The 18,610-nt window shown below is 35.1% G+C and overlaps 2 protein-coding genes, 1 non-coding gene and 1 pseudogene across 3 annotated transcripts; 3 read left to right on the forward strand and 1 right to left on the reverse strand.

Moving 5' to 3' along the window:
- The first annotated feature begins 337 nt into the window (after positions 1 to 337).
- On the forward strand, positions 338 to 3,656 carry LOC120192420 (protein ALTERED PHOSPHATE STARVATION RESPONSE 1-like). Its single transcript, XM_039195210.1, has 4 exons — positions 338 to 1,506; positions 1,985 to 2,160; positions 2,314 to 2,537; positions 2,753 to 3,656. The coding sequence occupies exons 1-4, from the start codon at positions 525 to 527 to the stop codon at positions 3,555 to 3,557; spliced, it is 2,187 nt and encodes a 728-aa protein (XP_039051141.1). The 5' UTR covers positions 338 to 524; the 3' UTR covers positions 3,558 to 3,656.
- An 8,597-nt stretch (positions 3,657 to 12,253) lies between these two features.
- LOC120192426 lies at positions 12,254 to 15,211 on the forward strand (annotated as a pseudogene).
- On the forward strand, positions 12,394 to 13,433 carry LOC120192542 (serine/threonine-protein kinase AFC3-like). The gene is made up of 6 exons (XM_039195304.1): positions 12,394 to 12,480; positions 12,633 to 12,738; positions 12,835 to 12,861; positions 12,951 to 13,104; positions 13,185 to 13,233; positions 13,410 to 13,433. Exons 1-6 carry the CDS (start codon positions 12,394 to 12,396, stop codon positions 13,431 to 13,433), a joined length of 447 nt encoding a protein of 148 aa, XP_039051235.1.
- Positions 15,212 to 15,268: 57 nt separating the features above from the next.
- On the reverse strand, positions 15,269 to 15,352 carry TRNAL-CAA. Its single transcript has one exon. It is a non-coding gene; the product is annotated as a tRNA-Leu (tRNA).
- Positions 15,353 to 18,610: the final 3,258 nt, after the last annotated feature.

The following is an 18,610-nucleotide window of genomic DNA, read 5'->3' on the forward strand; positions in this document are numbered from 1 at the left end:
ATCTCTAACTGATGGATAATTAAACATTAGCAAGTTGATATAAACTACCTTATAAAAATATTTAAATTCAAATTTATTGGAAAATCAAAACAATTCAAATCTAAAGCTATTCAATTAACCAACTCCAACAGCTATCGTCTAAATTCAAAAACTACATGATAGGGTTATAATTAATCTAGCAATAAAACGTCGTCGTGCAACGTATTTTTTCTTATTTTTTTGAAAAAAATAATGTGACCGTTAATTAAAAATATAGAGAAAAGGACGCGAGTACAAATGTATACCCCACTCTCATCACTCTCTTTGCCTCTGTTCTGTGCAGCTTTGCTGCAGTCTGACTCCCATTGTCTTCTCCTTTTCTCGCTGTACTCACGCTGTCTGTATCCCACTATCTCATTTCTTATCCCTCAAAACTAAATTTGAAAGCCAGAAACCACTGCACACGGCGCACCATTGGGTTTTCTTGACCGTCGGACCTGGTGGCTGCTAACTGGTAGCTGAAGGGTTCGCTTTTTTCTCTAAAAATGGGGTGTGCCCAGTCTAGAATTGAGAACGAAGAATCAGTGGTTCGTTGCAAGAACCGGAAGAACTTGATGAAAGATGCGGTTGTGGCTCGCAACGCCTTCGCCGCCGGTCACTCTGGTTACGCCATTTCGTTGAAGAACACCGGCGCTGCCTTGAGTGACTACGGTCATGGAGAAGCCGAAGAGCCTCTCGAACACCAGCATGAGATTCCTCCTCTTGACGCCACACCTCAGCCGCCTCCTCCGCCGCCCATGTTGGACAACCTTCCACCGCCGCCTCCACTTCCTAATTTCTCCCCTAGCCCCGTCCCGCCCATCAAACGCACCGTTAGCATGCCGGAAATGCCCATCAAGAGTCGTAAGGAGTTCGATGCTTCCCTCGCCATTGAAGAAGAAGATGAGGAAGAAGGTGAAGAAGTACATCACCTAGAAAACGAGGTACTTGAAAAAAATCACAATGAAGGGCCTCACAGGGAGGAGATAACGGCATCAACGACATCGGAGAACAACAATGTGACCCGCCACCCTCCGCCGATGCCGGAAGCTAAAAACATGGCTTGGGATTACTTCTTTATGGTCGATAATAACATGCCGGGTCCGAGCTTGGATTTGAACAACAATCACAACGAAACCGACACTCGAAATGCCAACGCTTTGGAGAACAATGTCAACGGTGTGGGTTTTACTGGTGATAACGAGATTGAGCCCAAGACGCCGGAGAGGCCGGAGAAAGTGACGGCAATGGCGATGGCTATGGAGATGGATGATGTGAAAGGGAAGCAGCCTATACAGATCGAGCATTCAAAAACGGCTCCGGCCGATTTCAGGAGAGTGATGAAGGCCGTTTCTAGTGTGAATTTGATGCTGGTTTTGAATGAGATCGATGACCATTTCTTGAAATCCTCAGAGAATGCTCAAGAGGTTTCTAAGATGCTTGAGGCTACTAGGTTGCATTATCATTCCAATTTTGCTGATAATCGAGGTAATCTGCTTGGTCTTTAAGTTACTTCGATGATTGCTAATTTGCTAATACATTTTTAACTGAGACAGTTCAAGTTTTCGACGGTCGAGTTCGATAAAGGTAGGATCTTCCACCATCTTTTCTGTGAAAGCTTGAAGCTTGAAACCTTAAGCAAAAGAAAATTGTGTTTTTGAATGATCTAATGGACTTTCTGTGTAAAAACTTGCTTTACATTTAGATCTTGGTGTGCTTTACCTTTTTATGTTAGAATCTGGTCTTGACCTTAGATCTTTATACTTTATTCTTTAGAAAAGAAAAAGAAAAAGCTGCAATTTTTCATTGGGTCAAATGGTGCATAATTGAACAGTTCTTTAGTTTATCTGTTTCTTCTTTTGTGTTATTTTAAAGGGCTATAGACATCGAGTTCCCGGTAGAGAAATGCTTTCGTGTATAATGATCAGACACATATTGATCATATTATTGATTCGGCTGATTGCAGGACATATTGATCATTCCGCAAGGGTAATGCGTGTCATTACATGGAACAATTCTTTCAGAGGTATGACGAATGGTGAAATCGGGAAGGACGAATTTGATTCGGAAGAGTACGAGACTCATGCCACTGTTTTGGATAAGTTGCTAGCATGGGAAAAGAAACTTTACGATGAAGTAAAGGTATGTCTCTAAGTTTTCGGTTTATCCGTTCTCTACTTTTCGATGGTCGGCTGCTTTCCATGGCAACCCATGTAGATGATAGACATGTTAATATTATTGACCTATTCTTGTTCTTGTATCGGAAATCATATGAAAATTTGGTATCTAATGTAGCAAGGAGAGCTGATGAAGCTCGAGTACAAAAGGAAGGTGGCTTGGTTAAACAAGCAAAAGAAACGAGGAGCTAGCGCTGAATCTTTGGAGAAAACGAAAGCAGCTGTAAGTCATCTTCATACGAGGTACATAGTTGACATGCAGTCCATGGATTCAACAGTGTCTGAAGTTAACCGGTTACGTGACGAGCAGTTATACCCCAAACTTGTTACGCTTGTTGATGGGTAAGTTTTACTTTGAAAGTATCAAGTAAGTTGTATATTGATTCTCATATTTCTCTATGTGACATCTTTTCTTCATAAGCTTATCTGTTACTTTTAGTGTTGCACAAAGTATTGGATTAAGAACCGACTTATTGTTTACTCTCGATGCACTTAAGTATGTGAACATCATTGAACTGAATTCTCACGACCTCAAAAATTGACATCCAATTTTGCAGGATGGCGAACATGTGGGCAAGCATGTGCATACATCATGATAGCCAACTCAATATCGTTGAAAAGCTTAAATCTCTTGACATTGCACTCGCATCCAAAGAAACAACGAAGCAACACCATGATCGCACCATCCAACTTCATAATGTAGTCCAAGAATGGCATTTGCAATTCGAGAAGCTCGTCACTCATCAAAAGCAATACATACTAGCTCTCAACAACTGGTTAAAGTTGAATCTCATCCCTATCGAAAGCAGCTTGAAAGAGAAAATCTCATCTCCTCCACGAGTTCAAAACCCTCCCATCCAAGCACTTCTCCACGCTTGGCACGATCATCTCGAAAAGCTTCCCGACGAGGTCGCTAAATCCGCCATCTCTTCATTCGCAGCCGTGATTAAAGCCATAATCATTCATCAAGACGAAGAGATGAAGCTGAAAGAAAAATGCGAGGAAACACGGAAGGAATTCTTGCGCAAGAGCCAGGCATTCGAGGAATGGTATCACAAGTATAAGGAACGGAAATCCGTGTCGGATGAAATAGATACAGAAAGAGGTGAAGACGCTAACACCAAGGATCCCGTCTCCGAAAGGCAAGTCGCAGTAGAGAGCTTGAGAAAGAGGTTGGAAGAGGAAGTTGAAGCTCACAGAAAGCATTGCATTCAAGTACGAGAGAAATCTGTAGGAAGCCTCAAAATCCGATTGCCGGAGATATTCCGTGCTTTGTCGGATTATTCCCATGCCTGCTCCGATGCTTATGAGAAGTTGAGGGCTGTCACTCAGTCAGAAAACACAAATGGCTCCCCTTTATAATTAAATTTATTTATGGTATCTTATTGAACTGCAGCTATTAGGCTGGATTGGCAATGCAATGTAGTAATCTATTATTGGGACTTGATTGTGCTCATATTCATTGCTCATGAATGTTAGTTGAAGTGGTCAACATCATGGTTACTCATTTGGATTCTGGCTTTAATGATTTGGTTTTTGAAAAAAGATGGAAATAATTAGTTTACTTTTTGTATTTGCAGGGATAACATTAACTACGATGTGGACGTAATACCTGACCATCAAACAAGATGCTGGTTGTTTTTCTTTTTCTTTTTTTGGAAGTCACTTCATTTTTATTTTTTTAATTTATCTTATTTCATCATATTATCAACAACTTCTTTAGAGTTCCATCTCATCTAACCGTTCATACTTACTTTTCCATTTCTGTTATCAACATCAACCTCGTATTCATCTATCACTCTATCAGTTTAAAATTTATTTAAAACGACTCCGAACTACAATATATATCGTCCAATCATCGTAAAATTATGATATATTACTTATACCATCTTCTTCTACCTCCTCCTAATTAGCCTTTTAGAAACAACACTACATTGACAAAAAAAAATAAAGAATCTGAAAAATTGGATTAAAAGTTTAGGAAAGAAAATTCCAAAATCATGTTTACAAATTTAAAAGAAGATTTTAAAAGGAATTTTGAGTTATGATAAGTGGTAAAAATAAAATAATTAAATTAAAATTTGAAAACGTAAAGATTAAAATAAGGGTATGATTTAAAATTTGCAGTCCGATGTTAGAGATAAGTTGTTGGTCTTCGAGGTGAAGGTTGAGCAATAAATTATTAAATCCAAGATATTATGTTGCAGAAGCATGTTGGACTGTGTCTGGGTTTTTGTTCTTCCTTTTGGTAAATATATTATTAAATAAATTACCCTTAATTTTATAATCACAGAACAAGACAAAAAGAAAACATTACAACTTTTAATTGGAATTTAGGAGATGGAGACGGCTTTTATTTCCCATTTCTTCACCATTATTTTACTAGTGGAAGACAACATGATCTAAAAGCAAACAGAATCTTCACGCTATTTTGTGTTTGTCTTCTTTATAATTTGTAGATGATACTTATATACATGCGTTTTGGTTTGTTAAGTTTCAATCACTTTCCACAAGCCCAGTCCTAGCCTTTATTTTTAAGGGTAAACTATAGTTTATGTACTAAATACATTAAATTTTTAACAATGGGATATTAAAATAAAACAAAAGCTAAACATTAGATATGTTTTGAATAAATTGAAAGTTTAGGTATAAAAACGGGCTAAAACTGATAGATACTAAATATGGAATTTACCCTAATTTTAATTATCCTTGTTTTTTTAATTACTTTTTTTGTTTAAACGAAAAAAAGGAAAAACTGTCATTAACAAAACGATTTCATGTCTTCTCCTAATAAATTTCGTTTCAAATCAGATGGGATTACCATTCCCGCAACACTTATTGGTGTAATCTACAAAATATTGAAAATCAAGTTTATATATATATAGAAGCAGCTAACCTTATTAAGAAGTTAATTTTATTTTTTATAACATTGAACTAGCCACTTTAGATCTAAGGACATACATGAAAAAAGGTTAAAAACACAACCAAAAGACTTGAATGAAACATAGATACAAGTAAATCTGATTGCATCGACAAACGAACAACAAGAGGGGATGAAACTATTGAAAGACCACTGATAATTGCAAATCAAAGCCGAGCGTCGTGAGAAACTATCAACGATCGTAAAATCGTATGTCCAAATTCAATTTGAGGGTCATAATAGGAAAAATCAATTGGATTACAAATAAGCATAATCTTAATCAGTCGTGGCGTCCTCAAATCCAACCATGATAAAACATTAAAAAATAGCTGCCAAACAATCGAAAAAGAAGACAAAAGACATGCCACAAAGGCATAGAAAAATGTCATAAAGACATAAATAAACGTATCACAAAGATAAAATTCTTCTTATTAAAAAACTAAAAAAAATAAAGAGATAAAAGAACTGATGGTGGCAACCAACATTTGAACCGATGGCATTTTCGATTAAATAAAATTAAAAAAGACAAAATTGATCTGAATTATAAAAAACAATATAAACTCTAAAGAAAAGAGGGGTTAGAGCGGCTACGGTTCCTAAAAACTAATTTTCATACTGGTTTGATTATTGGCTGGAAATTTTGTATTGAAAATGAAGCTTTTAAAACCAGTTTTGGCTACTCATGTAATATTTCTACGTTATTAACTCATTACCATGTTAGCATGAACTCAAATCAATATCATTTCCTAAGATACATATTTTATATTTATTATGCATTATAATTATATCATAAAAATAACCTAAGGTTTTCTCTAAAAAGTTTTCTCTAGGGCAGATTACTTTTCTTTCCCTTTTATTTTAACTGAGAATATTAATTTTGATTATATATATATATATTTAGTTTCTAATAATTATATCTTTTGGTATATTTTTGGTCTTTTCTATCAATCTTTTGTCCCTTCTTTTCGTTTAATTTTCTTATAGTTGAATTTGACTGGATATAGTTTTCTCACGATGCTTGACTTTATTTTTTAACTGTCAGTGATTTTTTAGTAGTTTGATCTCCTGTTGTGGTTCATTTGTCAATGAAGTTAGATTTGTTTGAATTTATATTTTGTTTGAGTTTTCTGGATGCACTTTTAGATTTTTTCTTGTATGATTCTTTTATGATTTCAAGTAGCTAATTTATCGTGTCAATGGTTATAAAAAGATGTCCAAATTATATTTTAGTTTACGTTTATAGTTATAAAATTTTATTGTAATTTTATATACTTTTTATTTTTTAATAGAACTAATTATTTATATATATATATATATTGAAAGTCAATTAAATAAATTAGTTTGATTATGCAAATTTTAATTGATTTAACTAAACCACCAAAAACCATGGATTAAGTGGGTTTGAATCGACTTCTGGTTTCGGAAAAAGTGTTATAGAGCCCAAAGGCTCAAGGTGAGGGGTTGATGAGCATATTTTCATGTTGGGATGGTTCAATTAAAGCCCAACACCAAAACTCTAAAACGCAAATACTAAACGTCACCGCATGCAAATTTCGCGCGAAATTAAAATCCCCAATTCATATACGAAACCCTTATTGGCTTAGCTAACAACTTAGAGATATCTGACTTCTGTCCTCTCAGGCAAACACTGTAAAATCTCTTGGAAAGTTCATCGATTTTGTCTTTGTTATAGATTGAGAGAAGTAGAAAGGTCCGAGAAAAGAAATCAGAGGAATGAGAGAAAATATAGAAGAAATTCATTCATTCAATGCATAAGGAAATTTTGTTCTCAAAGCAGGTATTATTTAGTTACAAGGAGAATCTAAGAATACCAGCTGACATTTACACATAACAAACTGCTAACAGAATTGTCTGTGTCATTTCTTCTCTTAAACATGTATTGGGTAATTTGGTTTGGGCCGCTCCAACCTTCCACGGATTCGTTTGGTCTGCTCCATCTCATCAGGTAAATTAATCACTTGACTCCCTCGTACTTCAATTCCCAAATTATTGTCTCCAATCCCTAACCCTTGCTCGTCTATTCTCAAATCCTCCATTCACTCGTCCCTTCTCCGATCCTCATCTCTTCGTCGTTCTTCTTCCTATCCGACCATAACAATACCCGCCCCACGAGATGAGCCTTGTCCCCAAGGATCGAAAGCAGGAAACTGCCCTATGAGAACCGAATAGTCTTCCAATGTATCATTTGATTCATCCAAAATTTTCCATCGAACCAAATGTTGAGTGACTGGTTTATTGTTTCGATTTATTATACATCTTCCCATAATCTTCAAAGGTTTAATGCTTAACTGTCCTTTTTCATCGACTGTAGGAGGATCTATGGCAGCAGTGGAAGAGTCCCCGATGAACTTCTTCAAGAGGCTCACATGGAAGACTGGGTGAAGTTTTGATAAATCTGGTAAGTCCAATTGATAGGCCACCTCTCCTATTTTTTCCAAAATTTTATATGGTCTATAGTATTTGGCTGCTAACTTGAGGTTTTTTTGCAGAGCAAGTGAAGTTTTCCTATATGGCTGCAACTTCAGGTAAATCCTATCTCAAACATTAACAACCCTTTCTGACCTGTTTTTATCTGCATGCTGCTTTATACGATTACTAGTCAATTCTAGTTGCTGCTTTACTAATTGTTTGATTTGCTCTCTGCTAGTGATAATATCATGTGTTGCTTGTAATGTAGTGTCTGTAGACCAAACCATAATAGGTGGTTTGTATCCATATAAAACTTAAAAAGGAGTAAGCTTAAGAGCAGTGTGATAAGTGGTATTGTACCACCACTCTACATGTGATAGCCATTTAGCCAATTGCTTAGGTTGATAGAAACAAACACCCCTTAAAAACTGCTCCAAACACTGATTAACTCTCTCTATTTGGCCATCTGTTTCTGGATGGTAAGCAGTGCTGAAAAGTGTTTGAGTACCCAACTATTTCATCAGTTCTTTCCAAAAAGCATTGGTAAAAGTCTTATCTCTATCTGAAATGGCCATCTTAGGTTGGCCATGTAGGTTGTAAACATTGTCTAAGTATAATTTAGCAACTTCTGCTGCAGAATAAGGATGAGATAATGACAGAAAATGACTATACTTAGTAAATTTATCCACTATAACCAGAATGCAGTTCTTCTTGAATGAGTTAGGTAGACCCTCTATGAAATCCATAATAATAACTTCTCAATCTTGATTAGGAATAGGCAGGGGTTGTAACAGACTAGGCTTTGGGATATGCTCCACTTTTGCTTGTTGACAAATTGTACAACACCTCACATAAGTAGTAACCATAGCTTTAAGTTTAGGCCAATAAAAATTAGACCTAATTCTGTAATAAGTAGCTTGTGCTCCTGAATGACCACCTTGTGAAGAGTCATGTAAGGTTTGAATAATTTTCAACCAAAGACTTATATTAGCCCCAATATAGACTCTTCCATTGTATCTAAGAACAACCTTAGAATATTTTCATTTACTGTCAACAATAGGATTGATAGCTATAATTGAAATCCAATTCTGAGCTAAAGTATCACCTTGATAACTGTCCTCTACCTCTTGCACCCAAGTATGAATCAAAACAGTTGCCCCCAAAGTAAAACACTGAGCTTGGTCTTCCCATCTTCTAGATAAAGCATCAGCAACAACATTTAGTTTCCCTTTTCTATACTGTATAGTATAGTCCAAACCCAATAGCTTTGTCAACCCTTTCTTCTAAATAGTGGTAGTCACTTTCTGTTCTAACAGAAACTTTAAGGGCTCATGATCAGTTTTAATAACAAAAGGGTCTACTCTCCAAATAATGTCTCCATTTAGAAACAACCAAGAGAATAGCAAGATATTATATTTCATAAATGGAAAGTGATGAATGTCTAGGGCTTAGAGCTTTACTCAAATAAGCAATAGGTCTACCTTATTGTGAAAGAACAACCCCAACACCCCAGAACTTGCATCTGTTTCTAGATAAAAGGTCTTAGAAAAAGCTGGCAATGCTAAAACTGGAGCAGAACATATAGCTCTTTTAAGATCTTCAAAAGCAATACAAGCAACGAAATTCCACTGAAACCCATCATTCTTTAAGAGTTGTGTTAAAGGTCTGCTAATAATTTCATAATGTCTGATAAACCTCCTGTAATATCCTGTTAGACCAAGAAACCCACGTAAAGATGTAAGGGTTTTAAGTCTAGGCCAAGTCTGTATTGCTTCTACCTTGTTGGGGTCAGTAGACACCCCTGCAACAGAAATAATATGGCCTAAATACTCCACCTGCTGTTGTCCAAAAAAATATTTGGATAATTTTACAAATAATTTATTAACTTGTAAAACTTATAAAACCATTTGCAAATGCTTCATATGGTCTTGCATACTTTTGTTGTACACCAAAATGTCATCAAAGAAGACCAAAACAAATTTCCTAAGGAAAGAATTAAATAATTCATTCATAAGAGCCTGAAATGTAGCAGGAGCATTAGTAAGGCCAAAAGGCATCACCTTAAATTCATAATGGCCTTGATGTGTTCTGAAGGCTGTCTTATAGATGTCTTCTGGTCTGATTCTAATCTGTCAATATCCTGATCTCAAATCAATCTTAGAAAAATAGACTGCCCCATGCAACTCATCCAATAAATCCTCCACTATAGGAATAGGAAATTTATCCTTGATTGTCATGTTATTTAATTGTCTATAATCCATACAAAATCTCCAAGTGCCATCCTTCTTTTTAATAAGAAGGCAGGGTGATGCAAAAGGACTCCTGCTAGGGTGAATAACAGAAGAAGAAAGAATACTGGCAATTTGTTTTTCTACCTCAACTTTCTGATTATGAGGAAACCTGTAGGGTCTTAGATTAACAGGTGTTGCATTAGGCTTAAGTGGAATAGCATGGTCATGAGTCCTCTGAGGTGGCAATCCTTCTGGTTCAGCAAAAACTATGTTGTACTTCTCCAATAATTGTTGTATTTCAATAGGAATAGGATGAGAATTCCCTGTCATAGTCAATAGAACAATGTGACCCATAATATATGAATCCCAAGCAGTCATCTTAAGTAATGTGGCCCCTGAAATCTACTATAATTATGATAAAGGTTGTTTTCCTTGAATACAAATATGCTCTCCTTGATGGTCAAAACTTAAAGTCATGTTATTGATATCCATCAATATAGGACTGAATAATTTCATCCAATCAACTCCCAACACCATATCACTGCCACCCAATTTAAGTAATCTGAAATCATGTATAAAAGTGTGTTTTGCATCTAGCAGAACTAAATAATTGTTGGCCATTAGCCACAGTGATGGCCAAGGGATAAGGGGTAGTAATTTGTATGCCAACATCAGCACATTTTGGAGTAAAAAAACTATGTGTACTCTCACTATCAATTAGAATATTCAATGGTCTGCCCTGAATAGATCCTTGGATTCTCAATGTAGTATATCCAATAGAGCCAGTAATAGCATTCATAGAAATTTCTAGAGTTTCTTCTTCTGCTTGTGGAGACTGTTCTGAATTAGTAGGAAAATTTCCAATGAAGGAGTTTCAGACTCTTCAATGATCATGTTCAACTGTCTGTTTTTACACTGATGACCTGGAAGAAATTTCTCACCACACTTAAAACAGAGGTTATTCTACCTCATATAATCAATAAGATTTTACTTTGGGTTTGGTATTGATGTAGGTTTTGTATTTGCTGGTAGTGAATCTGGTTTAGAACTATTAATGGGGTTTGGGTAGGGTGGAGATTTAAAAGAATGCCTCAACCTTCTATTCTCAAACTCAACAGACATATCATAAAGCTTAGCTTGTTTACATGCTTCAGACAAGTTCTTAGGATCCAAAGCCTTGACCCTATATTTGATATCATCTATAAGTCCACTAATAAAGAGTAAGACAAAAAATTCCTCAATTAAAGTAGGGTTCTGCAAAAGCATATGAGATTGTAACTCCTCAAATCTCTCTTGATAATCCTCCACAAATCCTTTTTGAGTCAATTTAGTGAATTCTTCTACAATATCAAAAAAAGACTTGTCACTAAATCTGTGACAAAGATCAGCTTCAAACTCATGCCATGTTACATGGTGTTTCTGTATAATATAACCATCAAACCAAATTTTTGTATTGCCTGTTAAATACATAGTAGCTACCTCCACTCTCTGCTCAACAGGAACATTACAAATAGAAAAGTATTTCAGGCATTTCTAAATCCACCCTCTAGGATTAACCCTTTCAAAAAATGGCAGTTCAATTTTAGGCCTATGCCACATAGTTCATGAACTGTTAAATGAACCTTCTGGGTCTCTTTTTTCTGCTTCCAGATCCAACATAACAGGTCTAGATTCACTGTTTTCACCCATTTGATTTTCATGTCTAGAACTATTCTTAAGGGCTAAACAAGCATCAGGTTTAGCTTTTAAAATCCCAGGTTCATCAGTTTTATAAGTAAATCTAGACTTATCATTCACCACAGTCGCCAAAACATGACTCTTATCCCCATTTTTAGAAGAATTAGGAGTTTGTACCTGTTCACCAGCAGAATGCTCTTGCTCACCAGTTCTGCCTATCAGAATCTTTAACAGTTCCTCCACATAACCTTGATTAGTAGCCATTCTGGACTCCAATGCAGTGATTCTATTCTCTTGATTTTCCCACCATTTAGGTGGATTAATTTCATCTTGGCCCTGTTTTACCAACACAACTAGATCTTCAATCTGTTTTTGTAATCCAGATAAATCAGTTTCCGCCATAGTTTGGTTCTTCTTTGGTAATGCCCACTAAAAATTTGCTAGAATCGAGGTTCTGATACCAATTTGTTATAGATTGAAAGAAGTAGAAAGGTTCGAGAAAAGAAATCAGAGGAATGAGAGAAAATAGAGAAGAAATTCATTCATTCATTGCATAAGGAAAATTTGTTCTCACAGCAAGTATTATTTAGTTACAAGGAGAATCTAAGAATGTCAGCTGGTATTTACACATAACAAACTGCTAACAGAATTGTTTGTGTCATTTCTTCTCTTAAATAGGTATTGTGCCATTTGGTTTGGGCCGCTCCAGCCTTCCACGGATCCGTTTGGCTTGCTCCATCTCATCAGTAAATTAATCACGTGACTCCCTCGTGCCTCAATTCCTAAATTGCTGTCTCCAATCCCTAGCCCTTGCTCGTCTATTCCCAAATCCTCCCTTCGCTCGTCCCTTCTCCGATCCTCCTCTCTTTGTCGTTCTTCTTCCTCTCCGACCATAACAGTCTTGCAGATACATTGAAGGATCGGCATCGACAAATTATCAATGGTAGTTGAGATGGAAGACGTGGAGAAGGCGCGAACCAGGAAAAGGCCTCGTCTTGGGTGGGACGTGGCACCATCTGGGCCAGAGGTTGGTTCCTCATATATAAAAGAAAAGGTTAGGGGGTTAGGACATTGGGAACAGGCGGAGCAGAGAGGAGAAAATTAACGTAAAGGGCTATAGTTGTTTACTTGGTGTATGAGTAAGAATCTGACCTTTTTGGGGTGGGAATTGGTTTGTAGGCGCTTCAAACTCCGGCAAAGACTCGGCTTTTGTCGCCGCCCAAGAAGGATGATGATCATGAAGGCCATTATTGTTTCAATCTCGGCGAAAATCTCACTCCAAGATGTAAGCTCTATTATTATTTTCCTTTTGTGTGTGTGTGTGTGTGTATGTTTGTGGTGTATTTTTTACTAATGATTTGTATAATTAATGTTTTGACAGATAAAATACTTAGCAAGATGGGTGAAGGTTAGCCGACAAAATGCTCTGCCGTGAGATCTTTTAATATTTGTGAATCTGGCTGTGGCACTTCTCACCGAAAGTTGCTAGGGTTGTAGGCACATTTGGACTAGTTTTAGAATGTTGGGATCGTGAAACACGGGATTATGTTGCTATTAAGATAGTTAGAAGCATTCATAAATACCGTGATGCAGCTATGATTGAAATTGATATACTTCAGCATCTGGCAAAGAATGAAAAATGCACCTCAGGGTACATGACTTTCTGTATTTTGTTAACGTATCAAGTCTTTTTCATTTATGCTAACTGACCCTTTTGGTTACTACTTACAGCTGTGTGAAGATTCGAAATTCGTTTGATTACCGCAATCACATTTGTATTGTAAGTATTTGCAACCTTCTTTTAAACATTTTGAGTTTCATTTCAGTCATTCTTTTTCTTTAGTAGTGGCAACTTTATTTTTGCTATTCAAAGAGTGGCTGGAGTGTTAATGCTCTGCTTGTTCTCTTAAATGCATGATGCTTCATTTTTTCTCAATTTGCTGTGATTGCTTTTAGGCAAATGAGTTGAAATCCCAATAGTTGAAACTTGAATATATTAAGATACCTTGAGTCATTGATTATAGTTTGCCCTTGTAGACTTCATTTGTATAATTGTGACTAAACAAAAAGCTTCCTGTGGGTGCATTTTAATGGTGTTACCAGGTGTTTGAGAAGCTCGAACCAAGTTTATTTGATTTTTTAAAGAGAAATAAATACTCCCCATTTCCTGTGGATCTGTTTGGGAATTTGGACGTCAACTTTTGGAATCTGTAGCATGTGTGGATTGTTCTTGGCTCAACATTATATCATTTTTCATTTTCCAACGAATCACCTTGTTCTGTTACTTGGCCTTGTTTAACATCTTCCTACACCTTTAAATTATGTGGCAGATATGCATGATTTACACTTAATCCATACTGACCTGAAGCCAGAAAATATTCTTCTTGTATCTTCCGAATATTGAAAGCTTCCTGGTTGCAAGGTATTTTGCATCTGTAGTTGACAATTTATGCCATTTTCGATCGGGCTTAAAGAATTGGTAATGGTAATAAATAATACTTGGAATGGTACAGAGGAGTTATTCAAATGAAGCGCATTTCAGGTGCTTGCCAAAGTCGAGTGCCATTAAGTTGATTGATTTTGGTAGTACTGCATTTGATAATCAGAATCATTGCTCCGTTGTCTCCACAAGACACTACAGAGCCCCTGAGATTATTCTAGGTAACTGATTATTGTGTTCGAAAATGAGAATGTATTTTTCCTGTTTTTTTAAGTACGCTAATCGTTGTTTTGGCATCCTTCCAATGCTATCTGTTTGTGTTGACACCCTTTCAAGTATTCTCTCTGTTGTTCTGATGCAGGTTTAGGTTGGAGTTATCCATGTGATGTTTGGAGTGTTGGTTGTATACTTGTGGAACTATGCACGGTCAGTCCTGCATATCTTCATATGCATTTTGGGTTGTTTAGGTGTGGAGCTCCTGATCCGACCCTGATTGAATCATGTGTAGGGCGAAGCATTATTTCAAACCCATGAAAACTTGGAGCATTTGGCAATGATGGAGAGAGTATTAGGATCTATTCCTGAGCATATGATTCAAAGGGCAAAGTAAGTCAAGCTTATATTTTAATCTCATTATCAACTGGTTATAATTGCATTCGTCTTACCCTAAATTCAATATGATACAGCCGGGGTGCGGAAAAATATTTCCTGAGAGGCTCTAGACTAAATTGGCCTGAAGGAGCAGTGTCTAGGGAGAGTATTAGGGCTGTTAAGAAGCTTGATCTCCTCAAGGTCAAATTTCCTTTCATGCGTCATGCTTTTTATATCCACTTTTCCTTGCTCTGATGAAAACTCGTTTTTTTTCCTTTCCCCCCCAGAATATGGTATCACATGTAGAGAGTACAAGATATTTGCTTGCAGATCTGTTGGAAGGTTTATTAAACTATGATCCGTGCAAACGTCTCACTGCAGTTCAAGCTCTAAATCATCCTTTCTTTGAATCCAAGTAGAAAAGTGAATGTTCATAATGATTGGATACCTATGGGAGATGAATGGCAAAGGCCATGAGAGCTAAATGCATGCACATTCGGCAGATGGAGCATTTTTTGCTTTGAACATCTTAAGAGATGGGCGTTTCAAAACTGAATTCGTGTTGTGAAGCTGCAAGAACATGGGGACTCATGGCGAGTGTTTCAGAGAATGGTTCATTGTGGGGCATAAACTGTAACATTTCTGTTTGTAGTAAAAAAAAATCATGTTGCTTCAATCAGGATAATGTTTCATAATTCATGGACGATTCAACCCTTTTCATTGTTCATATTTGAGGAAATAACTCAAAAAGATTTAATATAGTTAGCCTATCTTAGATCACCAATGTCAGAAGTGGGATTTGAACCCACGCCCTCTTTCGAAGACCAGAACTTGAGTCTGGCGCCTTAGACCACTCGGCCATCCTGAAAATTGAATAAAGTCACCTGAATTGTTGCACTGGTGGAAAGAAGATTCCGACTCCAGATTTTGTGGGGCCTTTAGGAATGGACAAATGGCCCATGGATGGTTGGGAGAATTGGTGCAAGAATTGTGTAGTGTGTTTTGGTGAGGAAATCGACGGAATGATGGTCTTCTTTGCTGATACAAGGAATCTCTCAGTCAACCATGTTATCGGTTTTTGATTACTTGAAAATTTGGACATATCTGGAAATCAAGCCCCGTTTGATTGTATCTTGTCGGGGTCGAAGATCTATATAATCGGCGGTGAGGTGACCGGTGCGGTGATCCTATTGATGTATACTCTTGCAATGTATATGATGGAAAATTATGAATGGCATCTACTTAAATAGTTGCAAGGCAAGGCCTTAGGTGTTCTCTCTTATGGGTAACATTTATGTATTTTCCATAGACATTTGATGAAGGTGACGTTTTTGAGGTCTTGAAATACGATAGTTGAAGTCCAAAGTTACTGACTTGATGAGTAAAGAAAGCTGCTTTTTTTTCCATACCAATACTGCACCAAAACGTCATCTACTAACCCTTATGTTGTTAGACTCAAAACTTTTGGAAATATCAAATTCAAATATTTTAATGCTTGCAGTTAGTGAGCCTAATTCAATTTATGTAACATTTTAATAAATTTTGAGCTCATTTTCTTGTTACGAGTCTGTACAAGTGTATTCAAAGAATTACCATTCAAGTTGATCTAGATTTCTTTGAAATGTGATTTTATAATTAGATTTTGTGTGATTACATTTATTATAATTTATTGATTTTTTTTTGAATTTAGTAAAATTGAAGTCTTTTAACACGAGAAAAGTGAGAATTAATATAATTACAAGTAGCGGTGATCATGGATCGAGTCAGACCAAATATTTTTAGATCTAAATTCATCTAAATATTATATCCATCCACCTAACACTCAATTCCAAGTTTAGGTAAATTCCATTTTATATAAATTTTAGAGTTAAAATTCACATTTAATATAACATAAATATAAAAGAAATTTTATTTTTATACGATAAAATAAATAACTAATTAATAATAATAATAATAATAATAATAAAGAGAGGTACCTTATAACAATTATCTTTAAAAAATATAAAGGATAATTATATTAATATTTTGTATCAAGACCTATATAATTTAAATAAATTGACTATCCTTAAGAGGGTAATTACAATATTTATTTCTTGATATAAAAAAAGTCAAAATATCATAAGTTTTATCATATACTATATATTCACGCCTTATTTTTTGTTATATAAATTTTTATATATTCGCGTTTACAATATATATTTTTTTAAATTAATCATTGATATTCGATCTATTGACCGACTAAATCGGGTACTGCAGAGGCGAGGGCAACCCTCCCAACCCAGTTTGCTCCATTCGCAAACGTCAGAATTCGAACCCTGATCTTACTTGAGAGACATAGTACCTCATCCCACTAGACTAACTGATTATTGGTTTTTCAATATTTTCTTCAATTAAAAAAAAAAGTACTTACAATACTTGTATGGTATAAATCGTATTTATCTTTTGACAATTAGAGTGGGAATCCAATTCAAAGTTCAACATTTTCCCCTTAAAAAGTTGTGTTCAGCGGCGAGTGCTGCGTCTTTTTCAACCCTTTCATGGGGAATCCTTTTGATCTCCTTTCTCCTTTTTATATCCATCTCTGACTGTTAAACAGTATTAACACAATCTTTTATGTTTTTATAATATATATTAATAATTGATGTTTTATTACAAAAGTTATCTTTAAGTTTAATTTGTTTTATTTACAATGTGAGAATTAAATTTTTAACTTCTAAAAAATCTAGCACGTTATTCTATCAAATTAATTAATAATTGATAATATATCTTCCATTTTAATTATCGATGGTGTTGGGTTAAAGAACAAAAATCAAAGTTAAGCGCTCTTAAAATGACTTTAAATAATAAAGAACAAGAAAATTTTCAAAGAAATCATAATGACGAATAGGCATGAGATTGGAATATGAGGTTGTGAAACTTTACCTAAAATCCTAAATAGAAAGTAGATGTACGTGGAAATAATAATTGTTGATGAAGAATATGTAGGGATCGGATCATAATGATTTAGACGATAGAAAATTGTGGAGTTAATCTATGATTTGTGGTTTATTTTTATGTGGACGAAATTATGATCAAATTAAAAGTTTAAACCTATCGTTATAAGGCTAGACATATATTAGCATTGCTTTCGCTTCTATTACTCAGTCCTCTTATTTAAGATTGTAAATGAGTCGGGTTTGAATATTGTTGAGTTTGATTTCATTTGAAAAATTTAATGTCAAGCTCGACTCGATTCGTAATTGACAAGCTTAAAATTATCAAGTTCGACTCAAATTCGAAATTAAAAATGAAAACTCGACTTGAGTTCGAAAAGATTTGAACTTAAAATACTTTTAGATTTAGCTTGATTGAAGCTCAAACTCAAACTCAGTTTAAGCTCGAACCTGAATCTTAAATATATGAAAACCTTGTATTACATTTATAAGAGAAACGACATATAAATATTATTATCATTAGTTTAATTATTAAAATAAAATTTTAATATATTATCTTTTTAATTTGCTCGTAAACTTTTTAAATAAGATATTAATTAGTTTGATTCGATTCATTAAAAATTTGAATTAAATTTAAATTTTAATTAAATCATACTTAAATAACTAGTAATTTATCTGGTGTGGTTTAATGGCGTCGTCTTCACAATCACGGGCCGCTTGGAAAAAATTTTGTGCAGGCCATAGCTCGGGAAGTGGAGTCTCTCTCTTTCACAATGAATTTGGACATTAGTTTGGAAAATTTAAGCTTTGGAAACAGAAACACGCACACACGTGTGTATGTGTGTGTATAAAAGACCATTTCCATTTTGTTTTTGTAGAAATTTAAGATGAAAAGGACAAGGTTGCTCTTGTAACTTTAAAAGACAATTACACAATTTGTTCAAATATCATACAAGACCTCAACTCCCATGGGGTATTCACCAAAGTGTTTTTTCTGGAAAACTCCGAATATCACCCTTATTTTTATTATATTCTTATTTTGGTCATTAAATTTTTTAAAATTTACTTTTATCATTCAGCTTTAATATTATTACGTTTTCTATTAATCTATCATTAAATATTTAACATTTTTATGAAAAAAACATATTATCTTTTAAAATTTAAAAAAATGTACTAAAGCTTCATTTTTTCCA

This window comes from Hibiscus syriacus, unplaced genomic scaffold (assembly GCF_006381635.1).
Source record: "Hibiscus syriacus cultivar Baekdansim isolate YM2019G1 unplaced genomic scaffold, ASM638163v2 tig00116975_pilon, whole genome shotgun sequence".
NCBI classification, from domain to species: Eukaryota; Viridiplantae; Streptophyta; class Magnoliopsida; order Malvales; family Malvaceae; genus Hibiscus; species Hibiscus syriacus.